The sequence below is a fragment of the Schistosoma mansoni genome, chromosome 3, assembly GCF_000237925.1.
Source record: "Schistosoma mansoni strain Puerto Rico chromosome 3, complete genome".
NCBI lineage: Eukaryota > Metazoa > Platyhelminthes > Trematoda > Strigeidida > Schistosomatidae > Schistosoma > Schistosoma mansoni.
The window spans coordinates 4436004-4456365 of NC_031497.1; the positions used below are offsets into that span (position 1 = coordinate 4436004).

At 34.4% G+C, this 20362-nt stretch overlaps 2 protein-coding genes across 3 annotated transcripts in view; one reads left to right on the plus strand and one right to left on the minus strand.

Annotated features, from left to right (window-relative positions):
* The window catches only part of Smp_163450 (tubulin tyrosine ligase-related), a gene marked incomplete at both ends in the record, with an annotated part of 34240 nt that extends 27340 nt beyond the window's left edge, over nucleotides 1-6900 (plus strand). The window contains 5 exons of the mRNA XM_018798957.1: nucleotides 221-343; nucleotides 1839-2072; nucleotides 2982-3832; nucleotides 5440-5769; nucleotides 6710-6900. Coding sequence (XP_018650794.1) covers nucleotides 221-343; nucleotides 1839-2072; nucleotides 2982-3832; nucleotides 5440-5769; nucleotides 6710-6900 — 1729 coding nt within the window. The remainder of the gene's footprint in view (nucleotides 1-220; nucleotides 344-1838; nucleotides 2073-2981; nucleotides 3833-5439; nucleotides 5770-6709) is intronic.
* A 2367-nt stretch (nucleotides 6901-9267) lies between these two features.
* On the minus strand, nucleotides 9268-17159 carry Smp_163460.1 (hypothetical protein; the record flags this gene model as incomplete). Of its 2 annotated transcripts, XM_018798958.1 has the most annotated exons (6): nucleotides 9269-9426; nucleotides 9475-9580; nucleotides 12139-12246; nucleotides 14864-15128; nucleotides 15172-15351; nucleotides 17077-17159. In XM_018798958.1, the coding sequence occupies 6 exons, from the start codon at nucleotides 17157-17159 to the stop codon at nucleotides 9269-9271; spliced, it is 900 nt and encodes a 299-aa protein (XP_018650796.1). The 2 variants fall into 2 exon arrangements, with proteins under 2 accessions (XP_018650795.1, XP_018650796.1); XM_018798959.1 differs by having other exon boundaries at nucleotides 9268-9580.
* Nucleotides 17160-20362: the final 3203 nt, after the last annotated feature.

Below are 20362 nucleotides of genomic sequence, written 5' to 3' on the forward strand. Positions count from 1 at the left end.
GCTTCAATTGTCTCATGATCTCAACTATGAAAATACTAAATTCTCCACAAAATCCCCTCTGATCATTGACACATCACAAAAATATTCTTTTTTCATGGTATCATAAATTTTACTTTGCAAACTGATATCAATTTGATCCTGTTGAACTCAGGTTTGAATTGTACTATTATAATTCATAATTATGTTAGATATGTGCTCGTAATTTTCTGTTCATTATTAGGTATTCTAATGCAATATGCTCCTTGGGCAATCGATATATTCACCTAACAAACTACTCTATTAATCGTTTAAATTCAGAATACATTAGTAATACAGATGAATTTGCTACGAAAGGTCATAAGTGGTAAGATTTTTTTCCACCTAATACCAATTAATATGTGTGTTAATGTAGTATTGATACGTTCTGCCTTGAATATTGAATTTGAGATAACTAGATACTGAAATCAACCTAGAGTGTTAATGATTAATTCAGCTTAATCAGAAGTAAAATCAGTAGATCGCCTTGTTTCATACCAATAGTGAACTAAGTTTCTTTAGGGAGTATTCTTGATGTTAATATAAGCATTTACAATTTGTTTAAATTGGCAAACACAGTCAACAGGTTTATTGACTTAAATAAACTTACAGTTTGTTCTTTAGACTAAAAACTTTCTTTTTTTCGCAATTTTGTACGTAAATTATTTGACGATACAATGTGAAGCATTCTTCATCGGTCTTGTTGTATCACATTAAATTCTTTAATAGATTCCATCAAATATACTGAATGAGTAAGAATAGGATCATCTGTAATTAGTCGGTCTGTGGTAAACAGTATTCTATCCTACTCCTTTTCATTCTTGTGAACTCTTGTTTAACTCCAATGTAAATTATGTAAAATTATAATAACTCTTCTATTTACACGATAATGCATTTGACTTTGATCTACACACATATATTTGATAGTGATAATAACCACTTGTCTAAGCTTAATTAGGTGCAGCACGATTTGTACCTTGGATTCAGTAATTTAAAGACAAATGCTTTAAAAATTAAGGTTCTCTCCAACTAACTATTGTTAAGTTGTTTCAACAATGTTAGGACAAGATAACTAAAAGTGTTAACGCTAAGATTATCAGGGAATATGAGTTGTATATTACTTCAAAGCAAGTATCTTCTGGATTGTAATCAATTGATAACAGTACTTGACACGCATGTTTAAATAACTGTTATCATAATCACAAACAAAAGTTGGTTTTGTCTTGAATTTTTATTGCAGTCAGAACTGAAAACTACGGTGAATAAACGAGATTCGACTTTAAAAACGCCGATATTTTTCTTTAAATAGATAAGTGAAATACGGCTTACAAAATAAAAGCCCTTTAAAATCTACTAAATCTCAACTGTCGGCAGATGCTTTAGATGTGATAAAAACAAGCTGAATAGAGGAAAATTTAATTCACATAGTTTAAAGCACGAATTATTATTAGCTAAAACTCCTGTGAGAAATGGAAGCATTTTTCTACTGTTTCGTCCTAGTATGGAATTCTTTAGCAGTAGGTATCCACTACCGAGTATCCTGCTCAGGAATCTTACACCAGAACTAAGTGGTCGTTCAGGGCTTTCAGATTTTCAATGATGGTCTTCCTAAGATCAGTCCATGATTTGAACTATAAAAATCCTGTTATCTTTACAAATACCCGTACACTAATAAAACTCAATTGTTAGACATATTTTGTCGATTCAACAATGTCTATACATTTTGAATTCTTCAGTTCTATGTAAATTAATAACTTAAATACTTCCATATTAAGTCTTTATTCAAATCATTTTGTTGTACATAAATTCATCATTCATTTCAGGAGTTTACGAGCATTTTGGACATATTTAAAAACAAAAGGTATATCACCTGCACCTATTTGGTCAAATATTAAAGATGTTGTTGTAAAAACTATTATCAGTACAGAAGCTGCATTCAATAGTGCTGTAAACATTTACTGTAATCATTCATTCTCTGTACATGAAATATTTGGTTTCGATATCTTTTTAGATGAAGATTTACAACCATGGCTACTTGAAGTGAACGTTTCACCAAGGTAAACACTATGATCACTTAATTGTTTAATCCTTTGTCATAACAGTTATTAAATGATGTTTTTATGCTCTCGGAAAACCCCTTTATTCTTTCCTGTACCATAAACTTGTTTAAATATTTTAATGATCATTTAATTCTAGTTGGTCATGCTCTCTTACCTGAAATATATTTCAGATTACTGTTATTACTGTTGTGGGCGTCTATTTTAATGAAATCACTGAAATATAAAATGATTTATTGCTTGAATTACTGAGTTGAAAATTTATAATATTGTGAAACTTACTCCTGCCTACAAATCGTCTTATGACTGGTGGAGTACAACGTTATTATACGAATAAGTTACTGACCAGTCACGTGAACAACTATATTCTCGTACTGAACTATGATTGAATTCATTAGTGTATTCATCAGGTTAAAGTACTCAATCATACAAAATCCTCCACTCCATGCGCTAAATGTCCTACTGGTTTTCATCGAATGGCTTTTCATCTTAATTTTGTGCAATACTGGTTGTATTCGTGCTGTTAGCAGTTAGCATGCTTAATCTAGCCCTACAAGATTTCAGTTGCTCTTCAGAGGACTCAACGAGCGAAATTCAAAGCGTCGGGGTAATCGAAGCAATATGATGCTTAAGATAGACCTGAACAGTATTTACGTCACACCTTTTGTTTGTCTAAACTGAAATGGAGCAATATTCAAACCTGGAGTACAATTATTGGCAATGAGACATCCCTAAACCACTAATCTATACATCCACTACTATCGATTATTACCGATGAACCTGAGAGCTGTGATTTTCAGTATGAATGTTTCCCAATAAATAAAATATTTTATATATGTACATATGAATGTATACATATAAATGCCACTTAATAAAACTACTAATTCTTGTTTATTCATTTTCATAAAGTATGCATTCAGATTCACCATTAGATGCTAAAATCAAAGGTAATGTTATTAAAGATATGCTAAATTTATCTGGCCTTCGTCTTCCAGAAGCAGTAGAACCATGTTGTCATACAATTCCTTCATCTTTTTCACTTAAATTTGAAAGAAATACACCTGATCTAATAATGTGCTCAAATATGAATACACATAATGTTGGACATAATGTTTCAAATATGGAAATTGAAAATCCTATTTTAAAAAATGATGATATTTTCTGTCGACATATAAAAAGTGCTAGTTTTGTAGATAATTTAAAAACAAAAAATACTAAATCTGACCATCAACGTCCTAATCCACCTAATCATAGATGGTTACTTGATGAACGTTTATTTATTGAATCTGCTAGTACAGATGAAGAAGAGAAAATGAAATACTTTAAAATGCGTGCTATACAATATGGTTTACCAAGAGTAAAACAGTTTACATTAAAGTATAATTCATCTACATTACCATATCAATATGAAAGAAATGATTATAAAACATTAGTTTCATGCAAATCTTCAATATCAAATTATTCGGATACAAATAATTCTTTACATTCATGTATAACATCAAGTAATACAGATGAGAAAGAAATAATTCTATCACCTCGTACATCAATTAATGATACAAATAATAACAGACGGTTATCACTGTCATTTTCTTCTTCATCTTCATTGTCGTCAGTAGAGTCAAGAAAATCAGCTCAGTTTATGAGATTAGAATCTGATTTGCCTGATTTCAAAATAAATCATCTTCATGAAATGATCGGACCTAAAATTAAACTGCATTCAGCTTCAAACGGAAATTTAAATTCAGAAGTTTCAGTATCCGGTATGTTATATGTCCAGATTATGTGAACTCGTTTAGTCCCAATATGTGAACTTATTCACTGATAAATTTGCATAGAAATGAAAAAGTAGTAAAGTTTATCCTCCGTAAAAAGATGCTCTGAATACTTGTTTGTCGTACAGGGGGCTTCATTATGGAGTACTTTATCCCATAAGTCTTATAACACACTAAGTGAATTCGTTTTCAATACCTATCGAGATATGTACGATATTAAGAATAACCTTTTGAACTAGTACAGTTTTTTTTATACTTTTGATTGAGTTACCAACAAATAACTCAGTACAAAACCTAGTAATCTGTGATTCTGTTTAATAATAATACTTATCATCTGTTAGAATTAGTTTTTGGTTTCAACAGTTGAAATCTTCTTTGAACTACCATAAGTTCTTGAACATTATTGTCAATGAACAATCAGATGGTGTGAAATTTTGTTTGTTTTTTTAACACAGACAGTTGTGGAAATTGTTGAATTTTGTAGTATTACATCAAAAGCTAATCTTAGTTCGACAATCATTCAAAGACAGGATGAACCTAAACAGTTTTTAATCGTAGTACTAGTCTTCTAGGCAGTGCACAATCATGAATAATTTCGTTATATACCATTATTGAGTGGTGGGTTAGTGACTACAGAATTTTTTTTCTGAAACTTTAAGTCACAGGTTAGAATAAGGTTCTATTTAACTTTTGCTTTGGAAGCTGGATAGTATCACTAACACTCGCAAGATTATTCAAACGTGTCTCAAAACCAAATAGTCCGTTACTGGATTGTGGATCACTTACTATTAAAATAACTTCGAATATTTATGCGTAAGTGTAAAGTTTACAGACATAAAACAAGGATTTAAGTAAGAAAATTATATTTACTGTTAAATGAACAAATCTGGTTTTTATCAGAAAGGGATGCGCACTGCTGAGGAGTCCCATAATAGGACGAAACGGCCGTCCAGTGCTTCCAGGTTTTCGATGGTGGTCTAGCTTCAATCGACTCATGATCTCAACTTTATAAAATCTAGCTTTTATTGAGTTAATTTATATCTACTATTTATGTAATCTGGTCTAAAGTATAAATGAAATAGATAAACCTATATGATTCAACTTACATTTACAGACCATTGATGAATTCATTCATGCATTAGTGATTGGTTCATTGACAAAAACTACGTTGTATTCTTCTGTCTTTATACTGTGACACCAAAATGTGATAAAGCAGAACTCGATATTACAAAAAAACTAACCGCACATATTTCTATACAATATACAAAACTGGTATATTTTCCATGTTAAAGTATCATGTTCCATTTAACTAAAACCTTAAGTATTTCATTTTTAAAGGGGCGTTTTGTGGAGATTTTAGTGATTTTATATAGTTGAAATCATGAGTGAATTGAAGCTAGACCACCATGGAAAACCTGGAAGCACTGCTTGACGGCTGAAGAGTCCCACAATAGGGCGAAACGGTCGTCCAGTGCTTCCAGGTTTTCTATGGTGGTCTAGCTTCAATTCACTTATGATTTCAACCATATTTCATCTTTATTATGAACTGTTACGAATCATAACCATAATATGACATTATTGTCTTTTTTTGACAGGAACTTCAAATCTTTCTAAAAATTCACATAAATCACCGATCGATTATAAGAATTTAAATAGCTCAAATCTTTTTATCACATCGCATACATCATCTCACGTAATGCTTAAAAATGCAACCAGTGAAATATTAGATTGTCTTACACCATTCGATGTGCGAATATTAATTTCTATGGTTGATGAATTTGATAGAGCTGGTGGTTTTCATTGTGTATTTCCACCAAAAACTTCTGGTTTATCCATTAAATATTTATCATTTTTCGAGTCACCCAGATATACAAATTTATTGTGTATAGCATATTTACAAAAGTATAGTCAAGATAAAGAAAAAGGTTGGTTGGTCTTGTTAAATTTTGTGTCGTCTTTTATAAGTCACGATAACATTATAAAGTTTTTAACATATTGGTTTATGAAGTATTGCATTTTTGTCGACATAGATCTACCCGTCTCTCCATGTTCTCGTTTCTTCCTCCCAACTCATGCCGCCTTGTGATATATTCACACTCAGTGTTGTAGATCCCAGACTCTGATGTTCAGGTTCTCAATCAAGATGGCCAGGTCTACTCCTGAATATTTCTGCATAATGGACTGGAGTCCTTCATAAGACTAGTCACACACTATGTTTATAAACAGGGGTGCAACTTCGTTCGTATGCAACGCAGAAACTAACGAATATGTGTATCGGTTCAGATCGCCGTTCCCCATTAGCACAGTGATAAAATTATCTCAAGATAAACGCCAGAGTAGTAGAAGCAGTAGGGGTATCAGTAGTTGTAAAAGAAAGATAAGTTATGGAAAAATAAGAAATATAGAGGGATTTCAAGACTCATATTCTAGAGGAAGACAAGGAGTGAATGCACTTCCACCATTGAGGACGATTCTGAGACTATTGGTTACAATAATATGTTTGTAACCACATCTTTTTGACCAAAAATTTGCATTTTTCCTGCAAAAGTTGTGTACACAATGATGCTTATCTTCTATACAATTATACGCACCACAAATGGTAAACCTTGGATCGAATATCGCAGTTATGTATTTAATAATAGCATTAAGTGACCTGAGTGTAAATCGAGCGGTAAGAAACAGTACCTTCCATATACCGTATCCATCTATAACTAACTACCACAGTGTCTGCTTTCTTACTTAAATAAATCTTTTATAACAATAGTACCAAGCTTTGAATACACAATTTGCATAAACTCATCAATTACGATTAGGTTATACAAAATTAGTATGGTTTTCTTTTCCATTATTTACTCTTTTTTTTAGGTATCGAGATGTTACGGAAAATTTGTGAAAAAAAAATTCATTTGAAATCTTCACTATTCCGAGATGAAATTGCTTCTGAACACCATTGGAAAACATATAAGTGTAAATCGACTATTTTAAAAGAAACAATTAAAAGAAAGACAGAAATTACACCGTCTACTGAAAATCTATCACAGAATACAAAAATATAGCTTATTTATAATTAGATAGAATATGTACAAAAATTATGAAATTAGATAAATATATTTACTTATTCATGGAGTTAATGTTTTTATTCAAGCAAACAGTTCATTAATGATCACGACTCAATTGAAGCTAGACCACCATGGAAAACCTGAAAGCACTGGACGGCAGTTTCGTCCAGGTTTTCCATGGTGGTCTAGTTTCAATTGACTAATGATCTCAGCTATATAAAATTACTAAAATCTCCAGAAAACCCCCCTTCTGATCTGTATTTAACAATTGCAGTATTTTGTATATGGATGATTTAGTTTTTATTTAGTTGTTTTTTTTTATATATTCAGAGAAATAAACATTTACTAAAATTTGTCTGGATGAAGTTAACTAACTCAATTCTTTCTACACTTTCTGCTAACTAGATAGATATGAAGTTTTCGGGAGATGTTTATTTTAGTTTCTATGATTAGTGGAAAATATTAGTTTTTTTTATCTATATTCATGAACATCAGTCAGTCAGCAACAACGTAGAACTTCGTACGTACGTACATCAGTTCAAGTTGCAATACCACGTTAGCACAGAGATATAATTGTCGACTCAAATCCCATAGTGGTAGAAGTAGTAAAAGTATTAGCAGTAATCGGAAATATTAGGGTTTGAAGATGTTATTCAAGGAGTATAATCCAGTGAAATAAATTTGAAAAGAGAAAAAGACATGAAGAATTCAGAAGATTAGAATTTTGGAGAACACAGAGTGGGTGCAACTTCGCTATTGCAGATGATTTCGAGCCACATCATTCAAGATCTCTAACCATCAGTTGCTATCGTCTCACGGATCCCAACCAGGTAGTATACACCTACCAGCATGGCTCAGTCCAATTGTCAGTGACTTCATGGATTTGTGCCACGTTTTGGTATGGCCGCCCATAGCTTTCTTCCAACCTACTCTTATACCATTCATGAACATAGTCACATTATTATTCAAGTGTTTTATTCTTACTAAGTAGTGAATGTTTATAGTTATCAATATATGACTCAAACTTATTTTTATCGACTTCGAACATCCTGGATACACTCAAATTACATACTATGTGGAAAGTTTAGAGTTTAACTGTACTGTTATGCTTTTGAAGGGGTTTAGTTAATGCCCTAATGATGCCGTTGTAAAGGACTTTGTGTTAGCGTGTTGTATGATAAATCTCATTACTAATGTAATAACTTTGTATTGAAGTCCCGGTTAACAACAAAACATAGTAGGCCTACTCATGTTTGATATTCCTACTTAGATTTATTTGAACGACATTCTATAGGCAACTTTAAAGGAAATATATTGCAGTAAGTAATTATGAGAAAGATTGTAACTTTTTGTGAACTACGTAGTATTATCACATGGTGGAATTCAGTCCATACATAGCATAAACGTATAACGACTGATGTTCATAAGTATTACATTTACTGTTAACGATTATTTACTCGATAAGTTCATACAACTGTGTAGTTGCGTGAGCTCCTAAAGAGGTAGTCAAGATTTATATAGCAAAAGCCAATGTAATGTTCCAATTTCTGTAATTTAGAGCATCATAATCATGTTTCGCCATAACATACTAAGTGTACTCTAATCCCAGTCCTTAATAATTAAGCGTATTTTCTATCTCATCAATCTTTTTAACACTGACCTATACAGAGATAAAATTTTATGAGTAACGCTGAAGTACGCCGGTGCTTCTTAAGATAAAAAACTTACCCAACTAGTGGATTTTATGTATACGATAAAATTTCGCAGCTTGAGGACATATTTCCGCAGATCGAAACGCAGAATTCTTTAAAATTTCATGTTTAACACCTACGCATCAAAGCAGATTGTCAGTAACCCCATCAACGTTGGTCGTACAAATAATGCTTTAATGTACTTGAGCTTGTACTACAAAATGCAATATTAATGGTTTCAGATAACTAACCTATGTATTCAAATCTTTATTTGGAACGGGCTAGTTTGGACTAATTAATTTAGTTCATGGGACTAATTTTGTGTTTATACGGGTTATAATCCGTAGAGAAAATAAGTGAATCCCCTTCCATTTTACCTTTCTTTTCAAATGTAACTGCAGTTTAGGCTACATGAAGAAATAAAGATTCATATCCAATACTTCCATGAATTAGATCTGCTAAGAAAATACTTAACGGACAAAGCTGAATAACTGGTGAAATTATGGAAAAATATGTCAACTTCCATTCATTTAAAAAAAAGATCTGTTGCAAAGACAGTTTTGTTTGTTTATTTATAATAAAGCCATGAAATAAAACAAATTAACATATTACAAATTTTTATATACATCATTAAAAATAACGAAATTCACAAAATTAGTTGGGAGAAGAGAGGTTTATCTGAAATACAAAGGATTGAAAGTAACCCAGTGGGATTTTGGTTGGCGTTTAGCTTGTTCACAAGTATTGAACAATGATTTATAAGCAGAACTTAAATTAGGATCTTCCTGAATCGATCTGCTTGTCCCAGAGGTTTCTTGCTGAGGTTGAGGATCTGTTACGGGTTTTTCAAGTTCCGATGATGTTTCGGATTTTTTCTTACCCTCCAATGTTTTATCCTGCACAATTGTCCTTTTGCTTGGGATATTATTTTCATCTATGAGATCTGATTGTTCAGAAACGCGGTTAGCTGAAGATCGTTTGCGAGTCTACAGAGAATAAAACAGTAACATTTACTTTCAGTATAGGCGAACAAATGATGTATGAGCCCAAATGTATACCAGGACAAAAAAAGGAATAATTGAGTAAATAAATAGGAAAAAGCACATCTGTCTGATGAATTGAATATACGTTCTAGCTAACGACAAATTACACGATATTTTAATTAATTAAAGCTTATCTTAAATGACTTTTATAACATGAACATTAATTTGATTTGATTGCAACTGCGATAAGTATGGTGGCCAAGAAAAAATAGCAAAAATTAAAGTGACAAGTGGGTACATTTCTTCATTCTTTATTTACGAATGTCCATCCTAACTTTTGAATATCTACGGCTATTTAACTTTCTATACTGAAGCGAAGAAAGTCTTATTAATAACAGAGCTTTGGTCAGTGAGGATATAACCTTCTACACATTGGTTAAGTCACTTTCCATCGATGCTATTCCATTGAAACTTAGTGTTGATTAGCGTAAGTTGAAAAAAACACTAGCATATCACACTGAAATTAAGTGTCCTAGTATACAGGGTTTGTTTTTAAATCGAGATTGACTAATTACGGTCACAATTAACATGTACTACTCTAGGATGGAAGTACTTCTAAAAACAAAGGTGGATCCTCGGCGCTGAAACTGGAGAAGTGGATATCGCGCGTGTACCCAAGAGAGTTGATAATCTATAATAAGAAACTAATGAATTACAAGAATCCCGAAATCCAGGAGGAGTGAGTGGTGTTTCAGCCTGTTGATGTTATCGATGTTCGAAAAACAGCTTTATATTTTTCTCTACTGATTTAGGAAAAGAGATTTGTGGTGTATGCTACTTATGTTAACAGATATGAGTAGTATGTAACACTTCTCGGAAGTGAAAAACCTGTCAGCAGAAGGTTGTAATGATCGAATCGAAAAGAACGGAAACAGAGAGTGAGTGTTATGGCAATGAAGGGACAATGAAGTTCGAGACAATTGATAAAAGATTTGCAAATGGAGTACTGAACGTATGGTTTTCATATACGATAAAAGAACTCCGCAATTTTGTATTAAAATGCAAGTAGTTGTCCCCAACTGTGTTCTCGTTCACAACAATTAAGGCTGAAATCTCAGAGATTCTACTTAACTTTCAGCTTTTGCTATTACCATATATATATATCCGTCCATCAATTTAGAAGTTTTTTAATACTGTTATCTTCTACAACCGTTTTCCCCTTTTTGCTCTTTTTTGGTCCGTTTTCCGTCTCCGTGATGTGAAACGCCGGAACACATACTTGTGACCAGTTTTACGTTGTCCCTATACGTCTTTACGGCAATACGGTCAATTTTTAGTGGTATTATCTAGATTACTCACAACTGATTCCTACGATTGTAAAGACTATGCATGGTGACTACATCTTCCTGCAAGCTTTTAGTTAACATAAAATGGCTACCGTATCCTCATATTAGCAGTAGAGGATAACGCAATGTAGAATACATGATGAGTTAATAATGATTGTTCTTCACCCTAGTTTAGCAAGATTATATGTATTACCACGCTTAAATACTGTATACGGATTTTGGAAGCAAACCATATGTCTACGTTGCACAATTTTGGTCTCAGGTAGTAAGTAAGCATTGTAGTCGTATATGACAAAGAATTTGAATACTTAAATTCCAGTTTTAGGGGCCTATGAATAAAATTCCGTTAGCTAGGACAGTTAGCACTAATTGCATATGGGTGGAAAAGGAAATTCAATCAGTCATTAGTAACATAGGACCTCGTAAAAAAGTGTATAGAACCAAAGGAAAGGGTCGGTACCAGGAAAGAAAATTCAGGAAAGAAATGAGGAGAAATAATACCAAACTAAAGTGCTACAGATGTTTTAAGTGATTGATACTTTTCATTTATATACATCACTGAAGGATATCTTGGAAGAACATAGTTTGTAGTTCAGTCACTCGAGTTACAGTCACTGAGCTACAGGTTCGGACCCCACCCTGTCTGAATCATGAGAGACAAACATAACCTAAGGTATAGCACAAATCTATACGTTTAAACTGACAGTAAAGTTAACAGTATAATAGGAAAGGTAGAAAATAATATGCCTAGTAGTAGTGAAAAAATAAGAGAAGTCATAGTTAAAGTGGAACAAATTATCGTCGGATATGAAAATTATGCAATGATACTAAACTCAACATTAAATGAACACAAAGTACCATTAACCCTTAAACAGATTGTATGACTTGTAATCCAGCACACAAATCTGACCATGTTTACTGTTTAGTGCTGTAAAAAGCCTTCACGATTTACTCGATAAAACATTTAATAACCAAATTCAACCCAGTAATTAGTAATTTATTGTACTAGGATTTTAACCATATCAGAGCCAGAAAAATTACGAAGTTACGCAGAGTAAAGAAAGAGCAAGTTTTTTCGGACCTATATTCCACTAGTTAACGTTGTCACTCAAGCACTACAACAAAACGCTATAGCTTGATTGAGTTGGTCCATGGTCATAATATTACCTATTAATGTCATTTCATCAGGCAAAACAACAGAATTGAAATGCATACCTTAGAAGCTGTTTGAAAATTGATCAGTCTTGTTTTGGCAGCTTCGATTTCATCCTTAGTTTGGGGATTTATTAAAATAATGTCATCCGAAGAAAATGGTGCACCACACTGAAAATTAAAAAGGAATGTGCAGGTATTTAACAAAACGGAAACCAGTTAACGTTTGTTCAAGACATTTTTTAATTCGTGTACTTCATAGGATCTCCATTTGGATGAATAAAGAATTCATTTAGAGAGGACACCTAAAGATTGAATCAAAGTAGTGGATATATTTGATAAACAACAATCTCGTGCGTCGTACTGCACAGTTAACTTCAACACAGATAAAAACAAGTATTTTACTGGGGTGTGCATCATTTTAAATGTAGATCAAACATCAGCAGCTATGTAAGCTAACGTTGTGTATTGGTTTAGTAACTCGGTTTTTAATTCCAAGTAACTTCATACCCCTAGTTAGATTATAGTCTAATATGAGTAACACATGATCCTTCTTTATCTATGCCGCATTTCTCAAACTACGAATGGTGCAGTTACTACTGCTACTCTGAGATTTATCTTGATAATTTTATCTTGCTGAGCTAATGTGACACAGGGCCTTGAACCGAGGCACATACGTGTTCGGTTGCACATAACTAACAGAACTATTCAGAAGTGAAGATTCACTTTAGAATACAGAGGAATATACAAACGCAGAAGCATACATAAAAGTTCACAAACTTGTTGCCACGTTTTGCAACGAAACTAAACGAGAAAATCCCAAATGGTAATTACAAAATGAGGATATGAAAAGTATGAAACAAATGTTTATGTCCTGGATCGCATAAAATGAATGAATTTGTGAAAAATTTACCTTGGATTGTTAATAAGGGTCTTGAACATTAACTTTATGAACTTACTGTTAGAACACCCAAGACTAGGTCTGACAGTCAAGTTTTAACGGATTCGAGAATGAGTGAGTTAATGTCTTTCAATTGCCTATATTTTATCACATTTAATTAGCGTTCACATTTTGTATACAAACATGTTATTTTATTGTATGGAAAAAACTATTCATTTGGCCACTGATCTTGTCTTTGATTTTTAATTGTTCACAGATCTAAGTCGATAGTACGGTCTCGTGAGTAGCCATTACTCGGCCAAATTATTTGATTGCATTCGTCTATTGATTAGCATTCCATTCATTGACTTTAACAATCAAAGATTTAGTCCAATCGAATCAAATAAAACCCCTTAAACATTGACGGATGCTTGACAGGATTATACAATCTGATTCACATCAGATGACAATTCTTGATTAGTGCATTAACAACCACATCGTCGAACAAATTACGTTTTAGGAACAATACAATTGTTCAAACCTGCCTGCCGAAGTAGAATATTTTGCAGAGCTATGGATTAATCATTAAGCCATTCGACTTACAGCCACTAAGCCCTAGGTTCGAGCCCTGCTCCACAGGTTTCAACAGGGGAGTCGGGTGGTATCATTAGCTCCCACAAATTGCGACTCATACCCAAGTGCTTGGTGGATGTGCTAATTATGACTGCGACTACTATATTCATTACTACTATTAATTGTTATCATTATGATTATTGTCATTATTATTATTACTTGAAATATACAGGCTTAGTGGAACTCAGGGAAACCAGCTTGAGTAGAGCAAGAACAAGTGCATCTGCCTTTCTAGTTGGAAAAGTAGGGATTTTATTGTAGCCAGGATCCTCTGGTCTGTGTGGACTTGATATTCACTACTGCATTTAGTTGCCAAGTGAGAATATTTGTTGATAGGTGATAATAAGATGTTAATCAAATTGAATCTTCTGTTAAATTTCATATAAGCTAAAGTATCTACACATCAAATCTGAGTAGCCAAAATACTATCATACAGTCTTAACTCTACACTAGCATGATTGGACACCCAAAGGCATACGTTTTTCATTTCCATTTACTTTGTATCTCATTTGTTTAAACATGAACATTGGTACATGGAGGCACCAAATATATATGCGCCACACAAATCGTATTATTTATGTGGAGGCTGGTATACTGTACAGATGCCCAAACCGAAGCAAGGGGTCTTTCTCGGGGTCCACTCCTCTCATTTCCATCGCCTAAAATACATTACCCCGGTAAAGATCCTACGCCAGTATTAATGTCATGTTTAAACCCAAGGAAGTATAAGGCTGGGATCCAAACAAATAACGAAAATTTTACTGTTTAATACCGTTTATGCATATGATAACGAAGTTAAGGTTAAAATAAACGAGTAATCAGAGCTCCAGGACTACCCAGTCAAGTGTTACTCGTTCAAAGCATGCAATTTAACTTAAACAGATGAGAAATCGTGCTTAAATTGTCACGGAGGATCCACTTAGGGGAGTTGGAAAACCCTGATCCCAAAATTATGGCGCAAAAGAGTTCTGGGGTCCTGAGAGAGCAACTAGGGTATAAACCAATTTTTGATCACCAACTACCATGAAAATAAATCTTCTAACGTTGCTTCATTGTTGGTTAGACCTTTAGGTCGAGGGCTCCGGATGTGGCCTGCTAGCAGAACCACCTGTTTAGGTTTGGGTACCCAGGAAGTACCACAGCCCCCACACAAATCAATAACTACTAATGGCCTCATTTTTATTGTGTGTCACATATGTATTTAGTGCCCCTACGTAATTATTTACAGCTACAAAACCATTTCGTACTACATAAACCAGGTTTGAAATATCTTACCAGCATACATAAGTTGCTACTGACTTCCGTAAGGGCTTTCCTGGAAAAGACACAACCACAACTCCACAGATAAACGAAAGGATAGATCCCTGACATTTCCAGACCAGTTACTGGACAGTAAAATTCTTGAGGTTCTTGATTATCTGAAGATGTTGAACTTAAACGCAGCTCCTTTACGTCTCGAAGCTTCTTTATATGGTCTGAGAACCCATCTCCATTTGACTTGCTTAAAAGCTTATTGATAACTGACTCTTTATTGTAAAGCCTTCAAGGTTTAGAACTATGTATTGCGACCTATAATTAATTACCTTCCCAGTAAGCAAGAAACGACAGGTTGACGAAGGGGATCTTGTGTTAGAGCACAGTGTTTCCAAAGTGCCATATTAGCCGCTTCACGTTCGGCAACTTCTTGCTTTTTCTTGGGTTTGACAAGATCATTGCGCCGAGGTATACTACCGCCATCACCACCCATCGGAACACCCTTAAATCTAGCGCGGAGTCAAGGACGGCTATACCTAATACCTTAATGTCTAGTCGGAATTCACTATCCAATATCTTCATAAATAGCTTATATCAACCATTTGATACCTTTGCGCTTGCTTCTTGTCGTTACAGCACGGTTTCAATGATTCGGTTATGTACAATTGTTGGTAATCTAGACACTCGATCGCATTAACTCTATTCAGTGTGGTAGTTATTTGTGTATTTCTGTGTATCTTTTAGTTTAACGAGTGCGTTTGTCTCACGATAGTAGGACTCCTCAATACCAACAGCTATCACGTTACCAGGCAGAAGGTTGGTTGGCCGCAGTGTGTACATGATGTAGTGATAATTCGAATGAAATAAGATGATTGATCAAGAATAACTAATTAACTTATTTAATTAATAATGTGTAGGGAGACGTAATCGAAGGGGTGATATGAGTGCAGAAATGATAATAAGAGAGACAGGCAGTAATTACTGATATGTGGTGATGTCAACCATGACAATTCATGAGATATGCATCAGATAGCTGGTTAAGAGGATGGTAATCCATGGATGAGTACGTGGTTTTCAAGTCTCCTCTTAAAGCTATAGACTTAAGGGTCTGAGGTCGCTTCGGCTAGGAGAGCATTCCCGATGGAGCGACTTGAATTTGGAAGAGACGAGAGAGTATATGGGTGTTCACAACAACTATGTTCCGGTGAGATATACTATCTTCAGGTCTAACTAAAAGCACATGTTTCTGGATTTTACTGGTTTATACGTTAGTCATCCAATGTTGATATAGAAGCAATTGACGGTTTGTTTCATCATCAGTTGCTCCTCTACATTAGAATTCGTCTTCTGGTTTTCAAACAGGCTGTTGTTTAAAGTGTGTTGGGCAGTTCCGTTAGAACTAGCTGCTACAGGCTCTTGCCTATGTGGCATATTCCATTAGCTAAACTGTGGTGTCTGTGTTCTGTACGGTGGGTCGTTGATCAGAGCCAACTGACGTGAAAGTGTTTTCCGACGGGACTTCCTGTATTTTCTCGACTGATCTAGGTTGACTTTCACATTGAATGTGGCTGAAGAGGGCAGTTTTCAAGCTATATCAGGCCTGAAGCATCTCAGTTACGTTCTCTCGGTTTCTGGATTCCGCAGTCATCACAGGTGGATACTTAATGATTGTGAGGTGTCACGGATGGACACGCTCATCATCATAGCTATGTGAACTTCGACGCTGCATGACAACTAACAACACTGTTTCATATCGTGTTCATGGACCTCATACCGGTTTTCACCTACTAGCTCAGGTACTCCGTAAACAGCCATTCTGGTTGGTTATTAGATGTTTGCTGATCTTCTGTCAGTATCTCTTGCAACCCATAGTTTGTAGTGTCTAACTAGGATTTGACAGAATAACTTAATAGGTGTTCTCTGGTATGTCAGCGAAATTTCCCCTGTCACGTGTGTCGAATCTAAAGTTACGTTGAGTGAAGGGAATTTACCCTTTGTTACGTTTTGGTCTTTATACAAGTGACACAGGTTGGTTGATCGATAACCATTCCAAACACTGCACAGTATTTGTCCCACTGTTCTCTATCAAAGGCTATCATACCTACTATCTAATAAGCTACACTTCGACACTGTAACATTAATGATATCAGATTGTATTGTTTAACGTTTTCATCCTCAGTCTAAGCTCTTGAGGAGCTATGTTTCCGTCCCTTCTCTCCCCAATGACTACTTACTGCTCCTTACTGTGAACAGATACTGCGATATCAGTGACAGTCAATAATTTCTTTGGTGTATGAGCTCGGCTTGTGGCTCCCATAGTTGCGTGTTTGTCAGAGCCTGTGTCGGACGAAATGTGTAGAGTGGTGTGGATAGCTGTGTTTATTTTCGAAGGTCCTATGTTTCGCTCTTGTTAGTTCTGTTGGTGAATCCTTTCTACATAATGTGTAAATGTGATAGAAGCACGAACTGGAGTGACTTAACATAAACCAGTAGCACAACCTAGATACTGCAGATCACATCTAGGGCGAACCTAACTACTACAGGAATTACATTGAAATGGCGAATCACTGGTTTTGACGCATGATGAGCATGATTTACCATCCTCATTTTTGTTTAGATTCCCCCGAGTAGTAGTCTGCAACACAGGCAGTTCAAGACACCATTTTCCCTCATTTCTTTCTTGCTTACTTGTCTTACTTGGTGTAAGAACCTGGGTAGGAGATTGATTCTGAGTACTTAGTAGGAAATTTAGTTTCAGTGATTGAATTGAGTGATTCGTATTGGACACATTAAGTGAAGATTTTATTTGTGGTTTCGTTTTGAGTTTTCCCATGACTTTGTTGCTAGAGACGTGGATTTTCGGCTTACTAGTAACCCTTGAATTAAAACTAGATACATGACGGACCTTGTTTGTAATAATTGTTTTTAATCACATTGATATTCAATAGGTGAAACATTCAACTTTCGGAAAGAAAACCATCAAGGAGACTTCTGAACCGGGCTATAGTTTCACTGTAATGCAGGTTCACTGGTAGTCTGTTCCACATGGTTGAGTAGCGAACAACGAGAAAATTCTGGAGTAAGTTTGTGCAGGTTCTCGGAATCGCTAGAATACTTTCCTTGTTGAGTGGGTTGTGGGATGATGTCATAAAATACGAAGGGGTATATGCCGAAGAGTAAGAAATACCGTGAATAAACCTGCAGATAAAGACAATGTTTAATTTGATTCGCCTGATCCAGAGAGGTTCTAATTCGGGTTATTAACATCTATGGTGATAATCCTTGCTGTCGGGATACCCCAAAACAGATCAAGTGAACCTTCTTCGAACACCTTCAATTTCGATAAGATCATCATGCCTGCGATTACTGCAAACTAAAATACCATATTCAAGAATGAGTCAGATACGCTTTTTGTATGATAATGATCTCCATTCGATATTATTGATATTTACTATTATGAATCCAGTGAGCTTTCTAGCTTTGGATACTTGAGATGCAATGTGGAGATTTCAAACTAAGTTTGGCTGAAGGATAATTATCTGGGTGAGTAGAGACCCCAATTGAAGTCAGAACACGGTGATTGTGGTCCGCGCGTCTCTACTCACCCAGACAGTTGTTCTTCAGCCAAACTTCGTTTGGATTCTACAGTTCTAAAAAAATATTACTGCTCACTTATTCAACTAATAATTGTCCCCTCAATAATCGACCGAACGCACCAAAAAAATAACTGTCATTCTATCCTTTCTGCATAGATCAAGTAAAAATCCGTTCAGAAGACAATATTTTGTTGCTTTATAACACAAAGTGTTTCCAATACTGGGAAAGTGCTTCAATTCACAATCAGAATACACAATCACAGTCAACTCAAGCAACACATTCGAAGAGGGAACTATCAATATGGCTGCCGCCAAGATTAGGTATCAACAACATAAATACAACTCAAGAAGAAACATAGAAACACAGTAGAGGCAAAAGAAAGGTAAGAAAACTGTAATAAAATAAAATATTACTATCTCAAATGGCACCAGAAATACTAACAAAAATGTACAACTAAGGAAACCAATAAGAACAATGTGGTGGACCAAAAGTATGATAACCAAAAAAAATAGCAACAAAATATTACATCTAAAGTTTATGTATCAATTAACACTTAATATGTTAGTTACACACAGGTAAAAATAAGGGACGTTACTTAATCCTTCAGGCTATTGCGTGTCCGGCTGAATTTGGTCCAGATAATCCACAATTATAAAAGATTAGTAATCCCAATATGGACGATATAGATCCAGTAGGTTTACCAAGTGTAGAGTTCAATAAGAATGTCACAATTGTCTATAAACGGAGATGGTATGCAATTAATATTTCATTCAACATATTAGCAGACATGGCAGAACGATGCAGATGTGAATTAGAGTGTATTTATCGAGGAGCAGTAACATTGTCGCGATATGTTGTACTCAAAACGGAAGGAAGTCAAATTACAAGTGTTCAAGGTAATACACTTAAACAACAAGTACAATTGTTTAATGCTAAATGTACAGAATATGAAAATACACAAAATACATGCAAAAACTATGAAAAATTATTTACAAAATAGGTTTTATGGTCCTATCTCCACATAGCTCCCCCCAGAGTGTCCGGAGGTAACACTGATTACAATATGAACAACAAAAATTGAGAAATATTGTGTATAAATGTACATAAAATAGTATTTACTGTAATAACGGAAAAAAAATGGTGGAGATAGGAATAAATGACACGTTAATAATATAGGCTATGCTACGCAAAATGAAACTGAAAAACGAGCATTAAAAAGTTTAGGTTTGCTAATAATAATAATAATAAAATGTGCAAAACTGTTAATAAACTCATAATAAAAAATTGGATTTTTTTTTGTTTTGTGTACAGTTTAATGAATAGTTAGTTAGCATTCACTCGTTTATTACTATGACAATTTTTCTTATTAAAAAAAAATTGACAAAACCAGTGATAATAAATAAATGTAATTATTAAATGTACATGTAAGGAAAATAAATAGCTTTTATTAGAAAAATTGAGTAACTTAACTATAAAATGCGTGTAATTGAATTGATTTTTGTTAGTCGGCGAAATGTACGTAGCGCTTAGGTTATTTTTTACCAACCTACCAGAGCGAGTTAAAGACGGTTTAAGATGAAACTTGTCCTCTTCCATTGGCTTCTCAGGAACAGAAGGGAGGGGTTGTTGTTCATCGATGTTAACTTCTTTAAGGTGAGTCGGTTCGTAAAACGCTGGTTTAATTCTATCAATGGAAATAGTTTCTTTGTTCCCATTTCGAATGATAATAAAGTGTTTGGGAGTACGTTTGATTACTTTATAAGGACCTTCGTATGGTGGTTTTAATGGCTTTTTGATAGCATCAACTCGAACGAAAACGAATTTGCAGGTTTCAATGTTTTTATCTAGTTGCACCCGGTTGCTATGTTGTATTGGTATTGGTTTAATATTCTGCATCATCTGTAGTAAACGGCTTGCGAAACG